The 23,314-nt window shown below is 48.4% G+C and overlaps 1 protein-coding gene across 2 annotated transcripts in view; it reads left to right on the top strand.

Annotated features, from left to right (window-relative positions):
- The window catches only part of GFRA1 (GDNF family receptor alpha 1), a 195,513-nt gene extending 172,534 nt beyond the window's left edge, over positions 1-22,979 (top strand). For both annotated transcript variants that reach the window (XM_004579794.2, XM_004579795.3), the window contains 2 exons: positions 21,769-21,822; positions 22,788-22,979. In XM_004579794.2, coding sequence (XP_004579851.1) covers positions 21,769-21,822; positions 22,788-22,934 — 201 coding nt within the window. In that variant the 3' untranslated portion in view covers positions 22,935-22,979. The remainder of the gene's footprint in view (positions 1-21,768; positions 21,823-22,787) is intronic.
- Positions 22,980-23,314: the final 335 nt, after the last annotated feature.

The following is a 23,314-nucleotide window of genomic DNA, read 5'->3' as shown; positions in this document are numbered from 1 at the left end:
ATGTGCTTGGGCTTGTTTTCTGAGATCCATTTAGACTAAGCTAGATAGTGCCTGCTGAATGGAAAGTGCCATGACGTGTCAAACAGTAGAGAGAAAGACAGGCTGGGGAGTGAAGTCAACCATTTTTTAGGGCCATGGCTTTCCTCAGGCATTTGCATCTGGCCCTGGTTTCTTTACCTGTGAAGTAGGAGGTACAGGATTTGGGCAGGTGCATCGAGAATGTTTCTGTTCAGAGGGTGGTGGGATTGGATATTTATCTATTTGTCTTGCTGGTTCTGGGTTCTTTGCAAAGCAGAAGTGGAGGGAACAGAACAGTGCTCTTAGGTTTGTCCATGTCACTGCCATTGAACCTGCCTGGGAGTTTTCACTGTGTCTGAAGATGAACCAGAGACTGAACCAGGGAGGGTCTGGCCTCTCTGGAAAGTGTTGGATAGGTTGGTTCTTCAAACAATAACGGCCAAGGCCCCTGAGCATTGAGAGGCGCCACAAGCTACCCTGCGAGGCCCTGTAAGTGACGGAGTGAAGAGCATGTTCATCTGTCCTATTACTGGCTTCTCACATGGACGAGGATGCAGTGTTTGTGTGCTGACAGAGTGTGCCCATGCCCCGTACACATCCCTGGATGCTGCCCTGCTGGGGCTGTGAAAGGGATGCTCTGCTCTGTAGCCTTGTTCTGTTATGGAGGGAGGCTCCAGAAGTTCAGGGAGGGAGTTTCTGCTCCAGTTGCAGGACGGGTGAGGGTCATCTGGGAGCCTCATTCTTTTCCTGATGCTTCCTGTGTTTCTGGGGGTGGCGGTGACCTCTGCCTCCAGCCGCATGTGCCAAGGTACCCATACGTGGCCTGGATGCCAAGCACACTGCCATTCCCATCACACTTGTCATTGGGGAACATCCATTCTTCCTACCTCCCTGAATTCTCACTGAGCCACCATTAGCCAGAGCCTTGCTTGCCCTGGAGGCCGCAAAACTGCTCGTCTTGGATGTCCTGCATTCATCCGGGCTTTGTTCTCTATCCTTGGTCCCCCTGGGGCTTCACCTCTGAACTGTCTTTCCCACAGGAGAAAGCAGAGAGAGAACACCCCCAGCATGGCTGTACTGCAGACACTCCCAGCCTTTCCTGAGCACGCAGCATCTCCCTGCACTGTGTGAGGATGCCAGGAGTAGGGGGTGGCCAAGGGCCTCCTGTGACATCTGCCTCCTCATATTGCAGCAGGGCCTAGGTCGCAGAGCAGGGAAGTGAGGCAGTGGCAGAGCCAGACAGGGAGTGGGACTGCTGCTTTGTCTCTACCCTAGGGTACCCTTTGCACCCACCCAGATTCTGGCATCAGTGAAGGAACCTAGGGAGAGTGATGATGGTGGCAGGGGCTGCTTTTCTGCAAAGCATCGTCAAGCCGTGGCCATAGCAGGTGCAAAGAAGACCACTATGGGAACAAGTCTACTCTTTAAGTCCCGTCTGTGCTTGGAAACTTCATTCAAAAGCCTAACCCGCAAGTCATTTGGCAGTGAACTTGGAATAGTAGGCAAGATGCAGCCTGTACACATTGTTTAAAAGTCAGGCTCAGTTGATGGAAAGCTCATGAAATTCATGTCTCCCACCCTGAGCCAGAGAGGGGTCAGTCAGCCACAGGAGGGGGTCCCTACCTCCCAGGCCCTTTCCATCTCCCGATCGGGCTTCCTGAGTAACGATGCTCAGCTTGGCCGTGCTGCCACTGTTGTGCCTCCAGCACGGATCTGGCGAGCAGCCTGCCCTGCCTGGAGGACTGTGCGTACCACCGCAGGGTTGCCCTGGCAACGTCAGGGAACACACGTGCACTCGATCCCCCAGACACTGTGCCTTTCTTCCCCCTGGGTGAGTGGTAGCAACTCTGCTTTGTAAACACAAAGGCAAAAGTAAAACGCAGGCGTGATGTTTATCTCAAGTCGGCTGTTTGTCTTCAATGAGGGGCATGTGAGCTGCGGGGCTCACAGGGAGAGAGGCGTGGCCTGCACTCAGCCTGGTGGTAGATGCGATGTACGGATGCTTGTGCTCCCTGGGAGAGTTCCAGCAAGCCTTGACTTGATGCTAAGGCAGCTTGCTGCCTGAGCCCAGGAGTGGACTTGTGAGACGGAGGGTAAGAACCCAGGCTTTGCATCCTGATCTGTGGCAGGCTCTGCTCTTATCCGCCCTGTCCTCGTGGCATTCATCAGTATACCAGTCTCTGTGAGCCTCAGCCTCTCGGTGTGGCCTGCAGCAGGTGAGAGGATTGTATGGGGCAGAAGGAACATTCTTGAATGATGCTTTCAAGTGTCCTTTGTGATCCTTACCCTCTTACTTGGCCGTGCAGACTCTGTATAAAACAACATGGTGATGCTGTGCCTTGCTGGGGGTGTGCCGAGGAGCTGCAGCCTGTGCACAGCTGCTCACAGCAGCCTTGGCCTCCAGCTGTGGCACACGTCCCTCCTGTTTGCAAAGGGGGCGGGTGAGCCAGAGGTGCCCAGGAAGGTTCCCAACGCCGAGGCCTGTGTGCTTGGGCCTTGGTGCTGTGGCTGTCCGTTGCCTGGAGCTCTTTCTCCAGATCACAGAGGAGGAGGAGCAGGAGGAAGCAGTAAAGAACAGAGCAGCAGGATAGGAGAAGCTGGTTTTGAGATAGTCAAGTGGCCTGCTTCTTCTTGACGGGCTGTGGGCAGAATGAAGACAGCAGAAGCCAAGCCAATCGAGTCCTTTGAGGCTCGATTCCAGGAGCCAGAGAAGGGGAGGACCGCAGGTGTAGCAGCACCATCGCTGCAGGGCGACATTGTTTTCAGGTCGACCTGTGTGCATAGTGGTCCAAGGGGTCATCTGGGCCCAGAGGACGGAGGATGAGATGCTAATAAGCATGCTGACTTAGGGTTCCTTCCAGGCTCCCAGGAGACCCATTCCCACCCTTCTGTCCAACCCTTATTAGCCCTGCTGACTCCAGATGAAATGCCAGTTTCCAGGGGTCCTAGCAATGTCCTGGGTGGCATTTGTCCCAGCTACATGTATCATTACTCAGAATACAAGCAATTTAAAATGGCTTGGGATCCACTGGTAACAGATTCCCGGGAAGGCAACTGTATCTGGCAGCTCAAAAATTTGGTTCCCCTGAGGGGTGCCCTCTCGCAATATTTAAAAATTCGCAATAATAAGGGGGACTCCCGGGAACTAGAGGATCTGGCTTAACATTTCAGATTGATTTCCCTCTTGGAAGGGAAGAACTAAGAGTAAACATTTTTGAAAGTCAGCCTCAGAATGTAATTGGCAGCACACCCAATGCCATTCGGCTTGGAGACCGCAGGTCCTGGATGTGGAGAATCCAAGCCTCTTCTATGGTCCCCAGGAAAGTTTTGGCTTCAAAGAAGGGAGATTGACGGACTGGTAGGAAATGTCATCGAAATGACCAAGTGCTCACCCCCTGAGGTGACAAAATACCAGGTTTTGGGTAGCCTGCCAAGCTCCCATGTCAGAACTAATTGGCAGTCATATCAGTAACAAGCGTGACACAGGCTGTGCTATTGTTGGCCTATTCCCTTCACTTGTGCAAAGTGGTCACGTGGAAGACAAAGAAAGATGGATAATTCTACCAATTACTTCATCTTCCATGCACTTGAGTGGTCTAGTATCTGGAAAAAAGCTCAGGGCATTTAAACCAAATGGACTGGACTTGTCACTTAAAGCAAATATCTTTGGCAGTACAAGTCAGTGTTGGAGAAATTTCCACTTTGTAGCATTGTGCACTGCTTACCACTGGCAACTGGCAGCACTTCAAGTGGTGTTTGCAGGCCTCTGGTGTCCATGGTCAAACAGAGTAAGGCTGTCCTTGGTGACAGTGGGAATGGGGTCCAGACCCCCCTGCAGATGCCAGACGCCGTGGATGCAAGTGCCTCAGTGTTTGTTTATGACCTACCCATACCTCCCTGTACAAACTGTGTCTAGATTACTTTAACACCGAATACAGTGTGAACATGGTATTGTTTGGAGAATAATGACAGGGATTTTTCTTTTTTCAAAAATTCTGCACTCAGGGTTGGTGGGATCTGCAGAACCTGAGGAACAGGTGGTCCGACTGTAACTGAGACTGGGTGCTACAGAGCCAGTGGCTCTGCCTCTGTTCACCTCCTTCCTCCGAAAGTATATGAGGGGTCAGGGGACCCACCCCCAGCCGCACTGCTGGCAGTCTGGGTGGAAGACAGCTGCAGGCAGTGCAGGAAAGCTCAAAAAAGTGGTGCAAGCTACATCCAAAGTCCAGATAAAATCCAACTGTAATGGGTCGTGGAGGGATGGCCACTGTAGAGCTGTAGTCTGGGTGCCCTCTCCTTGTCTGGCAGGGCCCTCAAAGGGAACCAACAAAGTGACTTGTCCAGTTGTCGCAGAGATGGCCACTGGATAGCCCCTGTGAGGATGCTTCTTGCCAAAGCCTCCTTGCCCTGCAGGCTGGACACAGCCTCTGCCTGAGCCCTAAGGGGTCAGAGCAGGCACACTGCAGCCCCTGTGCAGGCAGCCGGCAGGTGGAGGCTTTCCATCTAAGGGCCACAGCTTCCCAGCTTCCCAGCAAAGCCTGAAACATTTCTCCTCCAGGAGCAGAGTCAAGCCTCTAGAAATGGGCTTGACACTTACAAAATGAAGCTGGAGGATGGAGGAGAGGACAGACTTCATCTTTTAATCTGTGCTTACTGTGTACTAGTATCTTGAAAATAATCTATATATAAGCCAACCCCTTACCCATCTACTCGCCCAACCCCCCCGCAAGTACTCCTCAGACCCAAATGAAGTCCAGATGTTCCAGAAAGTCCAGACTGGGTCAGAAATGATTTAAAACCTCAGGTCCAGACTCCAAAAGTCTCAAAGAGGTTGGAAGGATATTATCTAAACCTGCTGAATACCAGGAAGCTGTTTGCTGGCTGTGACCAAGTGAAAATTTCAAGTGTCGCGTTTTAAAAGGAGAGCTGCCAATGGGTGTCCTGTAAATCATTTGTGCCAGCAGACTGACCCCATTATGTCAGCTAATCCTGGAAATACAGGAGGTAAATTTAAATCTTCTAGCATGAAGCACTTAATCAATATTCTAAATGTTTTTCTTGCAATTTATGCTGGCCAAGCAATGGGGTGCTTTGGCATCCCGTTAATCTACTGGAGAAGAGGCTCTTGTGAGTGAGGCTGGGCTGGGGAGGATTTCGCACAGGGTCCCTGGCCTGCTGGGAGGGCAGGGGCCGGCGAACGTGCAAGTGCAGAGGGAGAGCCAGGACTTATTTCCACCCCCAGGCTGTTGGCTTGGGTTAGAAGTTTTATCACCTACTCTGACTCTACTCCTCTCTGTGGAGTGGAGCTACTCCAAGGGGCTGCCTCTGTTTTCCTCTTAACTTATGGTTGACAGCCGAGGATTTGGTTTGTTGGGAGGAGAAGGGGCTTTGGAGTTAGCTGGATCCAAGGAAGAGCCCTGACTTGCTGTGCGACTCAGAGCACATTTCTTACTGTGTCTGCTCGCAGGCTGCAAAATATGGCTCATCCTGTGATGAATACATCACATTTGTAAGATGCCTTAGAGCTTTGACTCAGGTTGCTGTGGCTCTGCAAATGGCCCGTTCCCAGGGGCGAGGAGCAGTGAAGGAAAAAAGAGAAAGCCCTTTGTATTTTTTTTTTTTTTGCCTTCTTAATTTGTAGGAAAGGTTTGAGACAAATGTTATCCTGCCAGTTCTAAGATCGGTCGCAGTAGGGAATCACAAAGAGAGGAGGGGAGATGGAGGAATGTTCTTTGGACACCAGGCCAAAAATGAAGGTAAACCGAAGTCAACAAAGAAAGGCCCGCTCTCGAGGGATGAGAGATGTTCCAAATTCATGCCTCTGCCCAGAGGGAGTCTCCTGGGAGTTCCATCCTAACAGCACGCTGCTTGAAACTGCTAGTCCTAGTCAGATCCTGCAGGTCCTGCAGCCAGCTTACCAGAGTGGCATTGTGTGCCACATCTGTTTAACCAACGCTGACACTGAGAAGAGGAGACACAATTGTTAACAGGAAACACACCTGGTTGCAGAGGTGTCCGAGGACTGGCCCTGCCCTGCAGCTATGGTGACCAGGACTGTGCGGTCTTTCCCAAATCTGCACACCAAGCATCCAGTTAGGTGGTTCAGATTTGTTTTTACATTCATGAGACATACTTATGCACACACATGTGCCTTTGCACTCCTGTGGTGCTGATCATTGCCTAGATGAAATCATGCATTCACTGTGCTGGCTCTGTATGTTAAAATCAATATGGGTGCACAAAAAGCAATAAGGAAGATTTATCTGTCACCCAACATAACGCCATAGTGGTCCCCAGACTCCACTTTGGGAAACTGTCAATTATCCAAGTTTACGACAGATCCAGGACCAATTGGCTTGGATAACATGTCATCTCAGCGTTGTAACTTGCAGCAGGTGTGTACAGAGCACCTCCAAGGGTCATCCTCATGGTGACCTCATGAGATCAGGACTGTTCTTCCCATTTTTCAGACAAAAAACCCGAGGCCCAGAGAGAGAGAGAGAGAGGTCTGATCAGCAGAGGAGAGATGGCAAAGGAGTCGCTCTTCCATCTGTATGTTTTAAACAGCTACAATGCATTACCTGCATCAGAGTGCTTTGAACAGTTTGTTTCTGGGTAACTTTATTAATCACTATAGATTAAATCAGTCCCTAAATTCTTGTACACAACATCTGGCAGATTGAAGTGTTAGACTGGTTCATAAACTAGCAGAAAGAAATGATGCTTATTCTGATACCAGCTGGTATACCACAGGACAACTCAATTCTGATGCCAACCAATTGAAGCCAGCGTCAGAATCCACTAGTTATGGCCAGGCCCCCGAGAAGAGTGCCTCTGTGTTCCCAGGCCACCTGTATTTCTGACAATATGATTACAAATTCAGAAATTCCCACAGCCTTTTCAAGTTGGCGTCACTAAGATTTAGGAAAGTTTTGTTCCAGAGAATGTGAGTTGTAAATAGCCAAGTGAAGAGATGCAAAGAACAGGACTGGGGGACAGGGATGCTCAGTTGGAGCTTCTGTTCTCTAATATTTCTCTTATATTCTTTTGTTTGAAAGGGAGAGTAATACAGAGAGGGAGAGACCTCTGTCAGCTGGATTAGTCCCCAAATGGCTGTACCAGGCAGGCCTGGGTTAGGCTAGAACCAGAAGCCACAAATTCAGTCCAGCCCTGTCTTGTGGATAGCAGAGGACCAAGTGCTTGGGCTAGTGTCTGCTCTCTTCCCAGGTGCATGAACAGGAGGCTGGATCAGAAGCAGAGTTGCAGGGACTTGAGCAATGTGGGTTGCCAATGTTGCAAGCCCAGGCTGAACTCACTGTGTGTGATGCCAGCTGCGGTACAACATCCTCTTGCTGCATTGATGTGTTCGCCAGTCAGGGAGCACCACCCAGCTCAGTGTCCAGAGATGTTGTTATTGGGGTCTCATTGCATTGGCATGATGGATGGACTCCCTGTCTTCAGGACCAAATACTGTGTCTGTTCTAGCCTCTGAGGCCTCTAGCCACTCATGGGGGTGAGAAGTTCCAGTGCAGCTTCCTGTGACTCGGGGTCTGAGTGCTGTGACCCATGGTTGGTTTTGCTGAAGTCTAGCCTCATTCCCGAGTTACCGCATCACCATATGCCCCTGGATGGCCCCTGGCTTAGACACCATGGGAATACTATTAGACTGGTTGGCTTGAGCAACAGAAAGTGATTTCTCAGTATTCTACAGGCTGGGAAGTTGAAGATCATTGGGCAGACAGACTGGGTTTCCGATGAAGGCAATCTTCTAGGTTGCAGGGTAGTCCCACCTGGCTGTATCCTCATGTGGAAGAGATCTCTGGTCTCTCCTACTGAGAGTGCCGCCATCACCATGGAGGCTCCCCCCTCAGGACCCCATTCACGTCCACATCTTAGAGCTCCCCCACCTGATACCATTACACTGGGGATTAGGGCTTCCACATAGGAGCTGGGGAGGGACCCACGCTTTCACCCACATTACGATCTTTTGGTCTTCTAACAGCAACACAGGTCTGCAGATGATCACCACAGACAGCATCCCAGGCGGTGTTGACTTGGGCTTAGAGGCTTGCTGGCATCATTTGGGGGGGTTATAGCCTCCCAAGACTTGACAGCATCTTGTTGAGTGATGGCTTTTTTTTTTTTTTTTTTTGGTCACTTGTCTGGCTTTTAGGGTTTGGGAATAGTGATAATTTTTGTTTGGTCAGTTGATTGGTTTGTAGATTTCGTGCAAAGGACCACAGTGGATGAGTGTTTAGAGCAAACCCCCATGAGGTTCCTCATTGCTGGCTTGGAGGAAGGGAACATCCCAGAAGGAGTGGGATTGAGGAAGATCAGAAGGCTTGTACCAGACATGTTGGCACTGAGTCGAGTCCTTTGCGTACACACAGAATCCATTGACTATGGCAACCTGGATATGACTGCCTGTGCTTTTTGTTTAAGAGCATGGTCTCAGAATTGCATGATTTTGGTGACATTTGGTTTATGGTCTTTGTGGGGGTTCCATAATTGCCACATGGAAATTACCCACATGCTGAATTTTCTCTAGCACCCACTGTTGTTTTTGTCTCATTAAAAAAATAGACAATTCTTGGCTACACCTAACATTTCCTTTGCCTAATGCTCTCCTGCCCAGAGTGAGTTTGTTTTCCAGGAGAAATGAGCTGGGTAGGGGGTCTTCCCTAGTGTAAGTACTAAGTTGCAAGCCCCACGCGCTGCCACCCTGGGCCCAGCTAGAAGCCTCATGGCAGAGCTCTGGATCACGCAGCCAAGTGGCCTTGGGGTCTTTGTGGTGCACCCAGCTACTCCCAGCATGAAGTGGCTGCCATTTTTGGTGCCAGTAGATGAGCTCAGAGGGAGGCTAAGCATCCAAAATCCACCCACATGAGCCCTGGGAGGAAAGAGGCAACTGAAAAAACACTTTCTGGAATAGCTCTAGAGAGCACTTCCAAAGCCCGTCAGCTAGGAAAGCGCTGGAAGAGATCCGTCTTGGGTGTTCCTCCATGAATGCTGCCACTGTGTTTTGTCTTCAAACCCCACTGGAAGTGGAAGCTTTCATGGTCTGAGTGGCACCAGCCTTCATAGCAGATACATATATGGATCCCCGTACATCATAGGTGTGCAACATGTGAGTAGCAGGTGCTTGGTAGCTAAACACCTTGTATTTAAAAACCTCATTTATGACCCAACACTAAGAAACTGATGGAGGCCACGGATATCAGTGGCCCTGCTGTGTGGTCAGCACAGTATCACAGGTCATTACTATACCTCTGTATTGAAATGTCGCCTTGTATCCCGTGTAGTTGTGATGTTTTTGTTAGAAACAGAACATGTCTCGTTGTGGAGGCTGGTGGCTGTAACTGTGAGGTCCAGTTCTCAGGTCACTGCTACAGTGCCTAACGAGAGGCCGTGACTGTTGGTTAGGTGTGTGGTTGGCAGGGACGTGGGCAAAGGTCAATGATCAGATGCTGGCCTGCCTGGGGGAGTGGCTATTCTCAGAATGGAGACTTCTACACTCTTAATCCATTTCTGCAATCATTGGTTCAACACATTGTTAGAATGCAAAATACTGTAATTTAAGTATACTGTATCACCAATAAAGGGTTTTTTATAATTCATCTAAAAAGTTGTAATGGGCTTGAGCATCTTTGGTATAGTTTAATAACATAGCATTTTATAGCTGGCTGTAAAATTTCAGATTATGGTTTTAGCAGTTGTGCAATTCTGTTTTATAGTTTAATAATTGTTCAAATGAAGGAGAGTGTAAAGTTCCTAAAAACCAATTTAATGACTTAGAAAAGTAGTCTTTATCAGAATCTATTGCTCACCTTCAGTGAACCCATGTGTCACCTTTTCAACAAAGGCAGGTCATGGGATTTGTTTTTTTTTTTAACCACAGAGTAGCTAGATGCGCTCCACAGGGCAATGCATCTGACTTCCAATTTTCCTCTATTGGTATTCCTTTATCCCTCATCTCCTCTAGCTACAATAAACCTATTTGCCAAACACAAGGCAAACAGCAGCCATGCCAAAGAACCTTGAGTCCAAAAAGCAGTCAATGGGCTCTCTCAAGAAGGATTTTCACTTTTGGACAGCCTCTTGGTCACACTGCCTCAACCCCCAGCTCCACAAACAGCCTTTTATGAGCACCTGCAAATAATGCAGACCTCATCATTCTGTGAAATGATTGGCAAAAATACATTATACTTGAATTTTATTCTGTCATTAAATATAAAAAAGTGTTGGCATATAGCACTGGGAGAAGGTACTATCTCATATTACCATTGATATTATAGTCCTTGTTTGATTTCTAGAAGTTTCCAGAGTCATGTTGTCTAGGAGCTAAAGTTCAAAGAGGTGGTCCTGGACCAAGACCACACACAAGGTGACTGGCGTAGCTTATGGGGTACTCCATGGGGAGCTTGTCCCAAGACCTCTGAGTGCAACGTGATTGTTGGGAAGACCAGCTTGGGTAAGAGACTTGTTTCATTTCACAGGAACAGCCACAGGTTAAGTCCTGTGTTGCTGAACTCTTGCCCCACTAGAGTGCTCTCCAGAGATTGGGATCCTGTGTGGCTGAGCTCTTGGTCCCTTGGAGTGCTGTCCAGAGACCCTGGGCTCATGGCCTGTTCTCACTCTGTTACAGTAGAGATGAACAGCTCTTACTGACTGTGATCCTGTGGAGATAGGAGGCAACAGCCATCATTCATCTTACTCCAAGTGAAACATTTCAGGGTAATGTAGTTCTAGTAAAACAGAGACTGTGGTTGTGTGTTCTAAGTGCGAAGACCATGAGTTAAGGAAAACCGGAGGGCAGGATGCCTTGGTTTGAGTGTGATTCTGAGCTCATGCAGGATGTTAAACCTCATCATCAGCTGATGCTACTAAGATGATAAACATTTAATTCCAGTGTAGTCTTCCAGGGGGTGGGCCTACTGGGTGTTTAGAGTGTGCCCCGGGAAGGTAGCACCCTCTTTCTGCAGAGTTGCTATAAAAGCTGCATCAAGCCCAGCTCACGCTGTGATCCTTCCCCTCAGGTATGTCACCATTGCCATCTGCCTCTGTCAGAGGACAGTGGGGCTGCCCAGTCCTGGACTGGGAGCCGGCAGAACCATGATCTTACAGGAACAGAGAGCGGACTTGCACAGCATTGACTGCCAAACTGGACAAAGGATCATGCAAACAATAGGCCACCAGCAAATGGTCAGGTGTCAGAGCTGTCTTTGTTAAGGGAGACTGTAGTACTGAGGAGTTATCTTAGACAACGCTGAAGAGTGGGGCTTCTGGCTCCAGTGAAAAACAAACCCTCCTGAGAAGATGCTTGGAGAGTGCTTTAATCTCTTTGATCCTTGGATTTGTCATCAGTAATATGGGAATGGTGAGCACTATTGCCTGGGAGAGTTATAATCATTAAATTAAAATCCTTCAGCACAGAAACTCAGCCACCACACACTAACCATCTTTATCATTGTTTTTTCCTTCCGGGTGGTCTGGGCTGAGGAGGCCTTCGATGACCTTTGCTCCAAGATTCATCTGGGCAGTGGATTTGGGCTTCAAATAGGTGTGCTGCCTTGTAGAAATAGGCCGTAGATTGAACCAGCTGTTAATGATTAGCTGTTTGAAATGATATCTTGTCTGAAGTATCTTTCTTTGGCCACTTTCCTCAAAGCATAACTTCAGGTTAGGGGTGGACAGAGTAGGCCTCCCTCAGTTCTGGAAAGAACCATTAGGCCACCTGATCCTGTGTTCCAGAGAGCAGCAAAGCCAGAAGGAGAGTAATTCAGCTGTTGTACAATTGCTTAACCCAATTGCTGGGTAATAAACATGTTTAATAAAAAGGAGTGGGGCATTTGTACCCTCACGGCTATAAATGTGCTCTCGCTCTGGGTAACCTATGAGGATACCTCTGGACACACTTAGATTGCAAACTATAAATAAAGCTGCTGGCCTTTTATCCTTAGACCTCGGCACCACTATGCCTGCTTTGTGCAGTAAAATTCAACCCACAGCATCCCATCCCTTTATCCCTTGTGCCTCAGGCCTGAGAGGAGCCACCCCCAGATGGGAATGTCTGAGAGCAGTCGCAGACATTGGGGTTCTCCTAGCTTCACCTTTGACTTTGCACAGCAGTCACAGCAGCACAAGTTGTTTCCAGTTTCGGGGTGAGTTTTGTGAGGACCTCCGGTGCTCTGTCCCTTTGTGAGCCCTGTGCTGGGTCTAGGCTGCATGCAGCAGTTTCGTATATGTGCTGGTAGTGTGACACCAAGCTTTGTTATTCATTTTAAACATGTATTTGTTTAATTGAAAGGCAAATTGGGGAATTCTTTTATCTCCCTGTTCACTCCCCAAATGACTAGAACTGCCATGACTGGAGCAGGCTGAAGCCAGAAGCCTGGAACTCCATCTGTGTCTCCCATGTGGGTAGCAGGGCCCAGGCACTCAGGCCATCACACGCTGCTCTCCCAGGCACATTGGCAGGGAGCTGGATTGGAAGTGGAAGAGCCAGGACTCATACCAGGGCCCATGTGGGATGAGAGTGTCACACACAGGTAACAGATTTAACTCACTGAACTACCATACCAGTGCCCAGTTCTGAGCTTGATATTGTACGTTTTAGTATCTTCCTTAGCTCTTAGTGGTAAGAGTCGTTTCTGAGGATTGAATCCAGGATAATGAGGGTAACCATTAGAGCGTACAGCAGGACGTCAGTGCAAATGGGTTTTGAAGTCAGATTGACTAAGTTCAAATCTCAGCCTTGCCACTCCCGGCTGAGGAAACTGAGGCAGGTCACAGCCTCTCTGAACCCTTCTGTTCTTCATCTGTGCAAAAGGGAAGTGCTCCCCCAGAATGTCACTGGGCGCACTTGGGAAAAATCCAATGGGATCTTCATCAGTAATGCTGATGCTCACTCCATCGGTGTCGGGAATCTACTCGGCTTTCCCATATTTTCTAGGATACTTTTCTCTATCTACTAAAACCATATATGTTTAAAATGAAAACAGGAAAGCATTTTCCACTGTGTTCTGTTTATTTTGTTTTTGCAACACCACGAGAGCTCCACCTCCTAGCCACAAGGTGAACAAAAGCCCAGCTCCAGTCTGTGGAGTTTTCTATCAAAGCCTGGCTTCCGCCAGAGTCACACAACCATCACAGGGCTGCACTCAGCTGTCCATAAATGCCCAGGAGAATGAGGCTTAATAAACATCATCTGATGGTGATGAGGATCTGTGTGTGGGACGGGCTTCATGCACTTCTCGTCGGGGACGAGTCTTTGCTGTTGCTCCGACACATTGGCGTTTGCAGGCACATCTCGAGAAAACCAGTGTTTTCCTTCCGAGCTCTCTCTCCTCAAGTCATCTTTACTGCATCATTGCTTAGTGTTCACTCTACAACACACCCTGAACCCCCACCCCGAGCCAAAACATCTTTTAAAGTATGTTGTTTGGCATCATTTTATTGTTAATTGGGCATAATTTTCTAAATTACAGCTCCTAATTGCTTCTTGTCTGAATATTTGACTAATCAAGCAAGTTAACCGTGAATGAACACACACTGTTCTCTCATGTATTTTGTTTCTTGAATTTGCCCCAATATGGAGAGAGGCAGAATAGAAAGATGTAAGCTGATCCTGTGACATTATAACCAGAGGACAGCCCAGTAAGAGCGCCCTGCCTAGCTCCATGCTGTAGACAGAGCCTGGGCACAGTGCTTTTTGCCATCCTGCCATTAGTGTTACATTACAAGTGCAGGGCTGTAGGCATCCTTTTATGGTGGACTGGAGACTGACAGGGAGTCCCCAGGGGGACTGGTTAGCTAATGGAGGCGTGTGGATATATCTTACTGCATCTCTTTCATTATATCTGTTTTTAAACCCAATGGGTCATAGAAGACCATGAGCTGGTTCCCTTCAAAATAGTGTTCACAAGCCAAATTAGCCTAGAGTTCTGCATTTCCCCCACCCTTCCCGCCATCCATAATTGACCAGAGATCCAGAGAGTCTGAGAAATTGTCAACAGCAACTTGAATATGAAAAGGCCAGCCATATAGAGTCTTGCCTTGGAGTCTCACAACAGCCTTATAATGTAGACAGAAGGGAAGGATGGTTAGAATCAAGTTAATGATTGAAAAGGCAGATTTAGAACCACTTCCCCCTCATCTGTGTTCCTTTTTGTCATACATATCAGCCAAGCCGGAACCTGATGCGCTCCTAAGCTGCAGTGAATGCTTGGCATAGGGGCCAGCCTGTCCGTTGTTCTTCAGACTGCTTCGTGGCACAAGGTCCATGTGACATGCAAGGCAGGCAGGTGTCCCTTCTGCCCGTCTGTGCCCATCTCTTTCCCCATGTGGAGAACACAGGCTTACGGAGTCAAGTGTGTTTGTTCTCAGATTGTGTGTGTGTTGGTTGTGTTTGATACTTTGCTTCGGTCATCTAATTAAGTATTGTGCAAATGATTAACATTAGGGCTATTAAATGGCATAGTTAATTCAATGAAAATTCAGTTGCATATATTGAAAAAAAATCCTTTAAAAAACCCTTTGGATTAGATATGGGTGAGACAACTTCTGTGGGTGTCAAACAAGCGTTGCCTCTGTTCTAGAGATGAACTAGGGATTACCGAGCATGAATCACATGTTTAGTTTATGTGAACACAGCAAGGGAGTGCCCTACCGTGGTCTCTTTCAAAAAGGTGAATTTGGTCATGGATCCAAAGATCAGTAAGATTTGAAATTAGAGATGCATATACATGCGCCCCTCCTAAGTGATAACTGACCATCATGGTCCCACCTCCGACCAGGTATGGAAAGAGTGTTTCTGGCCAAGCTTAGTGCTCAGCTGGATGTGAGGCTTCTAAGGCCTTTTAGATTCTAGGATGTGTTCCAACTCCCCTTCAAGGCTACAACCTCTATCCCAGTCGAGCTTTGCTATGGTTCACTGGCCTCATGTAAACACATCCCAGTCTGGGTGGGAACCTACAAACCTAGTTGTTAATTTTTTTACCTTCTGGGTAAGGGAGAAAGTACAAACCCCCAGGAGCCCACCCTTGTCCGCTGACCAGACTGACACAACCCAGACTAACGCAGGTTGGCACCACTCAGACTTCCTGAGGCTGGTGCTGAGTGAAATATCTTTACATGGCCTTTTTAGAGCTTAATGTAATGAAAACCCTTTGGCTAAGATTCAGGCAACTCAGATCAAAGTGTCTTTGAGAAGAACAGATAGAGGAGGCTGCCACCCAGGAGGGAACCCACCCAGGGACCATCACCATCCAATTTCAGGAAGGCCCCAGCTCCCTCAGCTCTGATCGCGGCTCTGTGTCCTCCCTGGATTGAGCCAGGTTGAAGAGATCTCAGCAGAATCTGGCTGGGGGCAAGCAGATCCCTTCTGTGTCCCCCCAATCCCAGAGCTCCAAGCTGGCCTTTTGTTGATGTGTGCTCTTGCTTGCCACAGCTGACCTCGCTGCATGTGATTCAGATCAGGGACTACCAGCCGTGTTACCAAGTTTAAGGGCATGGTAAGTTACTTACCAGGAAGGTAAGTTTCAAAGCAGACATGGCAGGGATTGTGGACATGCTGACTTCTTGTGACTAAACTGGCACTAAAAACTTTACCATGCTCGTAGCAGTCAACCAAACCTGAAACGCTGCCAAGTGTAGAAGATGGACCAGCCCAGCTTAGCTCAGATTCACTTTCAGGCGGCGGCTTTTCCCTGGGTTTTATTATGTCTTTTAATGTGCAGAAATTACTTAGGGCAAATATGCATCAAGTCCATAATAGAATTGTCGTATAGTAAGTACTCCCTGTAAAAAGCCTATAATCAGGTGAATTTGATTAAAGCACACTGTGAAAAATGCAAACTCTAAGGCAAGTGGTTCTGCTCGGTTATCCCCGGAATTGGGCGCACAAGCTCCTTCCTCTGTTTTGTCTTATGAGAAAATGCATCAGAAGCACAGATTTCAGCTGAGGAATGGCTTTCAGTTCCAGACTTTTGCTTCTGGACTATTTTAGGAAGAACTCGTGCAGTGGCTTCCCCTCGCAGAGGTCCAATTTGTGCTGCAGAGGAGCCTCGTATGCTAATAAACCAGTATTGACAAGTGTGATAGATGCCGCGAGGTACTTAGTGAGCGCTGCAGAGCAAAGTTGATTGCGTTTTACAGTCTGTGTATTTCTCTGTTTATTGCTTGTATTCTGTCATTAAGCAAACAGGTTCCTAATATAGCAAATCTCTCTAATCAGTAAAGCAAGGGAGAAAAGAACCAGAGCCTCATTAATTATGACTCGTTGGCTGCAGCCTGGACAGTCTGTTGCTATTGGATTGGGCAGCTTCCTCTGGTTTTACTGTTGATAGAGGTAGAGCAGAAAATGGTTTTCTGTGTGCATGGAAGAGAGCAGAGAAGTGTTCCATGTCCCGCTGGCTGACAGCTGCCTAAAAGCCTGAGATGAAATACTGAGTTCTCTGCTGATATGGAGTCCAGGGCAGCAGAGGCCAGCCTTCCGGTGGGGTGTGCTTTGAAGCCCCTGATCCCAGAAATGGCAACCGTGCTGCTCACAGGCCTGGCCTGTCCCCACAGCCACGGAGAACCTGCTGAGTGTGGGGGCTGGCCTGCGAAGTGTAAAGCGTCTGTGTGTGTTCTGCACAGGGAAGCCCTTGCCACCAGGGCCAGCTTTCCAAGTGCTAATCACTCGAGTCAAAAGCAGGAGAGGCACTGCTCTGACTCCGGGTAATCGAGGTTAACAGCATCAGTGCATCCAGTAACCCTCTGGTGCGGGGGACCGGCAAGGCCCGGCTGCACAATGCCCCAGAAATTGTTATGTGACGTGCCTGGATTTGTGGATTATGGCCAATGACCATTTTATAACATGAGAACAGCTGCTAGCAGGACAAAGGAAGGTGAACTGTCTCAACAACAGGCTTCCTTGGTATTCTAGAATGTGGGGAAGGTGGGGGCCCAGGCTTCTCCAATGTACCGCCTGTTTTGCCATTCTGAAGATACAGACCACAAGGTCCTGTGGTGGCGCTGAGTCTGACAGCTGAGCATGGTGCCCTTCTCCCAAAGTGTGGGTTCAAATTAGCAATTACAATGCGCACACTTTCCTTAAGAGAGTGATTCCGTTTATCAACATACTGTGACAGTGATTCGGGTAGACTCTTAGACCAAATGGAAGACATTCTTGTTTCTTGTTAAGATAGCACAGGGGTTTGGTGTCCAGATGGGTAGGGACAGTCTGCAGGCCGTGTTGGGTCCTGCGTGTCTCCTCATTTACAGAGTCGATCAAGGACAGAGCCCTGTGCACACACTCCATTGTAACCCAGCCATGAGGCGTGAGTGATCCTCCAGGGTCTAACTTCTGTAGGCCTTGCACAGTCTCCAGAGTTGGTTTTCTTTGGCCAAGTGTGCCAGTAGTTTGACAGTCATTGGAGGGCAGTGAGGTTGAAGCCCTGAGATTGCATCTTTGCCCTTATTGCTCCTCCTTACAGGATGGGGATAGCTTGCTGAGGTTTTCAGAAATGTTCAGGAAACAAAGCCTTTGAAGTGTGGATATAACAGGTCTGTCAGCTTCTAACGTGGGCTATAAGTGCACTCGGCTCCGCACAGTTAGCTTCCAAACTGCCAGGTGTTACTGAGGGCATGTGCTGGGGACATGGCTCAGAAACATGTATGCAGCCAGCAGCATCCGGGTCTGAGTCCAGGGCCCGCCCCTCCACCTGCGGCACACATTGTCGGGACACAGGCTGCCCTGACGGCCCATCTTCCATCTGTGGTGAGTGCCATCCAGACCAGGCAGCAGACCTTCTCTGGCCTGTACCTCATTTGGAAAGAAAATTTTAAAGCTTTCATATCACTGTGCAATCCTTCAATTGTTACCCCTATGCCACCTGCCATTTCAGTACCCCTGAACATTGCCCTCCACCTGTGAGACTGCCCTGTGCTGGCTCCTGCTGGGTTTAGGTGGACCCTCAGGGCAGATGCGCTCTGTCGGCAGCATGGCAGTTTGCTGATCACCCAGTTGTCTCAGGCAAAGTTTGTCTGCAAGCCCATTGTGCAAGCAGAGTATTCATAGACCTGGCTGTGAACAGCTAAAACTCTGCAGTGGCCAGTGTGTGTGATGGGCGGAAGGCTGGCATTTTCCCAGAGTATCCTCGGGGGCCTGGTTGCTGCTTCTGACCTGGACTCGGCTGTCGCGGCTAGCTGAGCCGGCATAGTAGGCACGGCGAATGTCCGAGCGAAAAGCACCGACACACGGAGACCATGATGGTGTTAGAAGTGCTGGGAGCCGTCTCTCCACAAGCCTCTTTATTACTATATTATCTCCTCTTTCCTGCAAGCCCATCAACAGGACAATAGGACGCCAATGAGTCTGCAAATGTTAGGTGCTACTGCAGTAGGCCCGATTCCTGAGTGCTCAGCTTAAGGAATGTAAATCAACTCCTCAGCCCACAACACTCGGCCACCCATTAAGGTATGCCAATCAAAAGGGCTTCTTGGCAAGATGAGTTCAGGGGCTGCTGCCCCAGCTTTGGGCAAGCCCAGGAGCTGCACTGACGCAAGGCCAGAAGTTGTCTCTTTTGCTTAGAGAGGCTAAAAGGTTGGCCACATTGAAGATACCATAACCTGTGACTTCAGAGTTGAAGTTTAGCAGATGCATTTTCTGTGATAGAATCTTGGTTCCAACCATTTCCAAGAGAAGCAATCTAGGAATTCGTTCCAATGCACAAGGTTTGTAAAATCGTGTGTGCCTCATGTAACCCTTGGTGATGGCCACTTAGGAAGATATGTGAAGGTAGAGACCTTTTCCAGTGTGTTTCTGGAAGCCCCTTTCCTGTCCTGTAGTAAAGGTGGCATTATACCAGTTCTAGTACTAAGCTAACTAGTGCTTTAGCAGTTCCTGGCATGACTGAGCAACACCAGTAAGGGTTATAGATGGTGCTAAAGTGACTGAAATTGCCTGAGGGTGCTAATAACACCAAACAATATCAGGAAAAGACCTGCATGGTCTGCTGAGCCTCAGGGGCCTCTGTGGTCCAGGATACTGAGGGACAACTTGACCATGAGCTCTGAAACCACTGTGCCCCAGGCTGGAGGTCATGCCTCTTCCCCTGGGCACTTTAGTCAATGCCTTTGTTACACAAATGATCTTAGCAAGTTGATGCCTTTTATAGAGTATGGTTCAGAAAAGAAGAGGCAGAATGTGACATTTTAGGGCCATTTGGGTGTCTGGGCACACTTCCAGTCAAGAACAGAAATAAAACAAGTGCAGTTCTACACTGTTCTCTGGAGGGGACAGTGCAGCGGACCCAGTCGCTATTAATATAGATGAGAAGTAGGCTTGTGAGTCAGGTTCAATCCCTCGATCTGATTTTCCCTCTGATCTCCTTTCATGTAACATGTAGTGACCACTGCCTCCCAGTGTCTTACTCTCGATATCTGGTTAAAGGTTTCTATTTCATATTCACAGCTGGCATTATGGAAACGTAGGCAGAGGTGTGATTTCTTCTGAGCAGTGTGAGGGTAAGAAGTTTTGGGGGGATGGACATGCTATCATTTCAGCCACAGTCCTCCTTAGGGAGTTGCAAGTGTCTTACTGTAGGCCAGTAACCATCTAATGCCATCCACACAGCTGGCTGCCCTCTCCTTGATTCAGGAGTCACTGCCCCAGGATACCTGCCCACAGGTAGGAATTGGCACTGCAACATTTTAAAGTAGACGAAAGCATTTCCCAAAATTGGCACCCAAAAATATAATCAAATAAGCAAAACTTTCTCTTGTAGTGATCTAGTCCTGCCTTACTGCCCTCTACAAAAGCCACAGGTAGGTCTGTTTTGTTTGTGAAAAGTTTGGAAAGTCATAGTGGCAGATTTTCCACCCACTGGATCAATTCTCAGATGGCTTTAACAGACAACACTGGGCCAAGTTGAAGCCAGGAACCCAGAACTTCAGCTGAGTCCCCCTGCTGGGTGGCAGAGGACAAAGGGCCATCTTTTGCTGCTCTTCCCAGGCCATTAGAGGAAGCTGGGTCAGAATTAGAGCTGCTGGGGCACAAACCAGTACCCATAGGGTGTGCCAGTGTCACAGTAATTGCCTTTACTTGCTATCCCATAACACCCCCTCACCCTCCCTGTAGCTCTTGGGCCTTTGAAACAGGGCAGGTCTTAATTGAAGTCTTTTTTTTTTTTTTTCAAGCGCACAAGGATGGTTTATTAAAGCTCAGCACATCCGAGCCTGGGTTCTTGGTTGAGAGCAGGCAGATGGCTGATTGACCGGCCAGCCGGCCAGTCGGGACCAACACCGCTTACCAGAAGTGTGGCCCTGAACAGCACATTCATAGGGTTTTTAAAGGGGCAGTCCACGATAGCTTGAAAAGGGGAAATTCACAATAGCCTGCAAGGTGAGGGGAAATAGCACACACTCCCTACCTATCTTGGCTGGACAGCCCAGGCCCCTGGCAACTAAGGTAAGCACCCACTTAATTACTTGGAGCCACCTGTGAGATAACCCGACTTAGGTGGGCCTTGATTCATAAGAATTGGGGCCGATCAGTGCTGAAGGTCACATAGGTCTTTTGGCCTGCAAGCTTACAGTTTCTTAGTAGCAATGAGCCATGAGCAAATGCTTGGGATTTTGAAACTGAGGTTCTTCATTCCTGATGTTTTATGCTAATCCTTGCAATGTTACTGTGCCTTCAGATTGATCTAGGTTACCAATTTTATGCAGCTCAGAAGAAGTTTCATATGTTCCAAAATTTGAGACTTAAAGGAGTTAACTTAAACTGACAAATCTAGTCCATAGTCTTAAACTAATGTTTACTCTGACAAAGGTTGAAACCTAACAATTCTTTTACATCTAAGTTCTGGAGCTCTCGTATTCAAACTGGAATTTCTAACCAAACTCACAACCTGCTAGGTTGGGAAGAGTTAGAACTATGTTATGTTTTGTTATCTAGACTTCAATAAAGAGAAACCTTTCAAGTGCCAGGATGTACATCGAACACCTGATGACTTCTACCTTCTATCAGGAACCACTAGATGGACCCCCTACTGCTGCTGTAACTCAACGGCACCCCCTCTGCATGAAGTAGCCAAGAGTGGACGACAGTGTCCCTTTTTCCCTAAAAGCAGTTGGGGTTCATTCCTCTGTTTGGAAGTGTGAGGAGTCAGACGGGATGATAGGCAGTTAGGGTCTTTGGTTCCTGGTGAAGCTACCTGGTCTACGCTGATCATTCAGGGATAGTGAAGAATCGATGGCCAAAGTATGAGAAGGCCTAGCTAAGAGAAAAAGAACGAGAACAGATGAAAAGGTGATTTGAGATTTGATTTGATACATCCCCCTGGTATACTACTTTAATCTCTACCCTACTAGGCCCCTTGATTATTCCAACACTTACGTATTAACCTTTGGGCCTTGCATTAAGAAACAAAGACCTGGAAGCCATGATTGGCTCCCATAGTTACTAGTTGAAGTGTTGATAGTTTTTTTGTTAATGTTAAATCTTCAAATTCTAACAAAATTCTTATTAAAATTGTTCATATTGATCCTATGTTGAAATGCAAATAGACTGGGATACATGCATTATGAAATTTCCTTCCCATGCTCTCTCGATTAGGTGGCTACCAAACAATTGTGCATTATGCAAGAGGCTCACCCTTGTGACTCCTGTATTTATTGGATAGTACTGTTTTGGACACTGATTAATGGAACGCCAGTAATTGCTCTTCTGTTATGTTTGAGTCTTACTTTCTGGTCTTTCTCCAGGCACAGAAGTTGAAATCCAACGTTTCAGGCAGCACACACCTCTGCCTTTCTGATGTAAGCTGTGTTTGTTTTTACGTCTCTGGGCCCCTGGGGAGGGATGGGACAGAAAGTGTTCAGAGACAGTGAAGGCTAAGCCGGCTCCATGAGCACCTGCCCTTGGCGCAAGGCGCAGCCTCTGGATCCAGCACACAGTCGTTAACTAAGTATGAGACTTCAGCGCAGCCCTGATGCTGAAAGATGCTGAGCTTAAAGTCCTGTGAAGTCACCTGGCAAAGAAGCAGTGCACACCAGCTCTTGTCACTTGCCAGGTCTTCACTGTCCATCGTCCCTCTGACCCTCAGCGAACCAAAGGCAGATTGGGCAGGTCCAGCTCACAGCCATAGAGAGGGACCCTTTCGCCTGGGGTAGGGTGATCGTAGCTCATCGTGTGGGACCCAGTGTTGGTGCTGGGGCAGGGGAGTCTGTCTGGGGAAGGAGAGCCCTGCAGGCTGGGTTGGCTCTCTGAGGGGCAGGGTGAGGCTCCTGCTTTCTCTGACTCGTGGGGAGTCTGAAGTTGAACTGGCTGGTGCCTGGTCTTTCTGACACTCTGTGACCTATCTCTCCTCACAAGAATTGTTCTGAACTAGTTCTGCTTGTCCCCTGCTGTGGAAGTAAGGGCAGTGAGCAGCCCTCTCTCAGCCTCAGTACTGGGAGCAACGTGCTCCACTGTGGAAGGTTAGGGACACCTGAGGGCACATATTCCTCCCCCCCGAGATGAGTTCTGGTTACCGATCATGGAGGGACAAGCAGCAAGCCTTGAGCAGCCAGAGGAAGTATCTGAATCTCACTCAGGTGCCTGGTTCCTTCTCAGACTCCCACCTCAGTGACCTGAAACCTCAACGGGCAGATATTGATTTAGTTTGGGTGGGTGGCTCAGGCAGCTGGAGTGGAGCATGGGGGGGAAGGGCGCACCTGACCTGGGCTGTGGCAGGAGGGATGCACTCAGCGAGTGATGGTAATGAAAACGTTCTTTCTTACAGCGTGATTATGAAAAGGATGGTCTGGCTGGTGCTTCCAGCCACATAACCACGAGATCGCTGGCTGCTCCTCCACGCTGTGGTCTGAGCCCACTGCTGGGCCTGCTGCTGACCGCCCTGTTCTCTCTGTCTTTGGCAGAAGCGTCATAGCTGCATCTAAAGAAAGAAATATGGACATGTAAAAAGACAAAAACCGAGTTCTCAGTTTCTTGTCCTCTTGTATACCTAAAATCCCAGTTTTAGGAGCCCAGTTGAGAAACCAGTTCCATCTGACTGGAGCTTTGTGTTTTTGTTTTGTTTTTCTTTTTACCTTTTTTTTTTTAACTTTCAAGACGGCTTCCTGTGATGCTCCGGGGGCTTTTGCAGAGAACTTGGTGCAACGCTACAGTCCCAACAAAGGCAGCTTTGGGGCATGCTGTCTTGTAAAGAGCCGGTTTGTGCATCTGATGGTACAGTAACCTGGGCCGTGTTGTTCAGATGGTGATGAGCTGAACAGTTTTTCCTCTGGCCTGTGCTGACTGGAGAAGGGG

The sequence above is a fragment of the Ochotona princeps genome, chromosome 13 (assembly GCF_030435755.1).
Source record: "Ochotona princeps isolate mOchPri1 chromosome 13, mOchPri1.hap1, whole genome shotgun sequence".
In the NCBI taxonomy this organism is placed as follows: domain Eukaryota; kingdom Metazoa; phylum Chordata; class Mammalia; order Lagomorpha; family Ochotonidae; genus Ochotona; species Ochotona princeps.
This window is presented reverse-complemented; position numbering and strand designations above follow the sequence as displayed.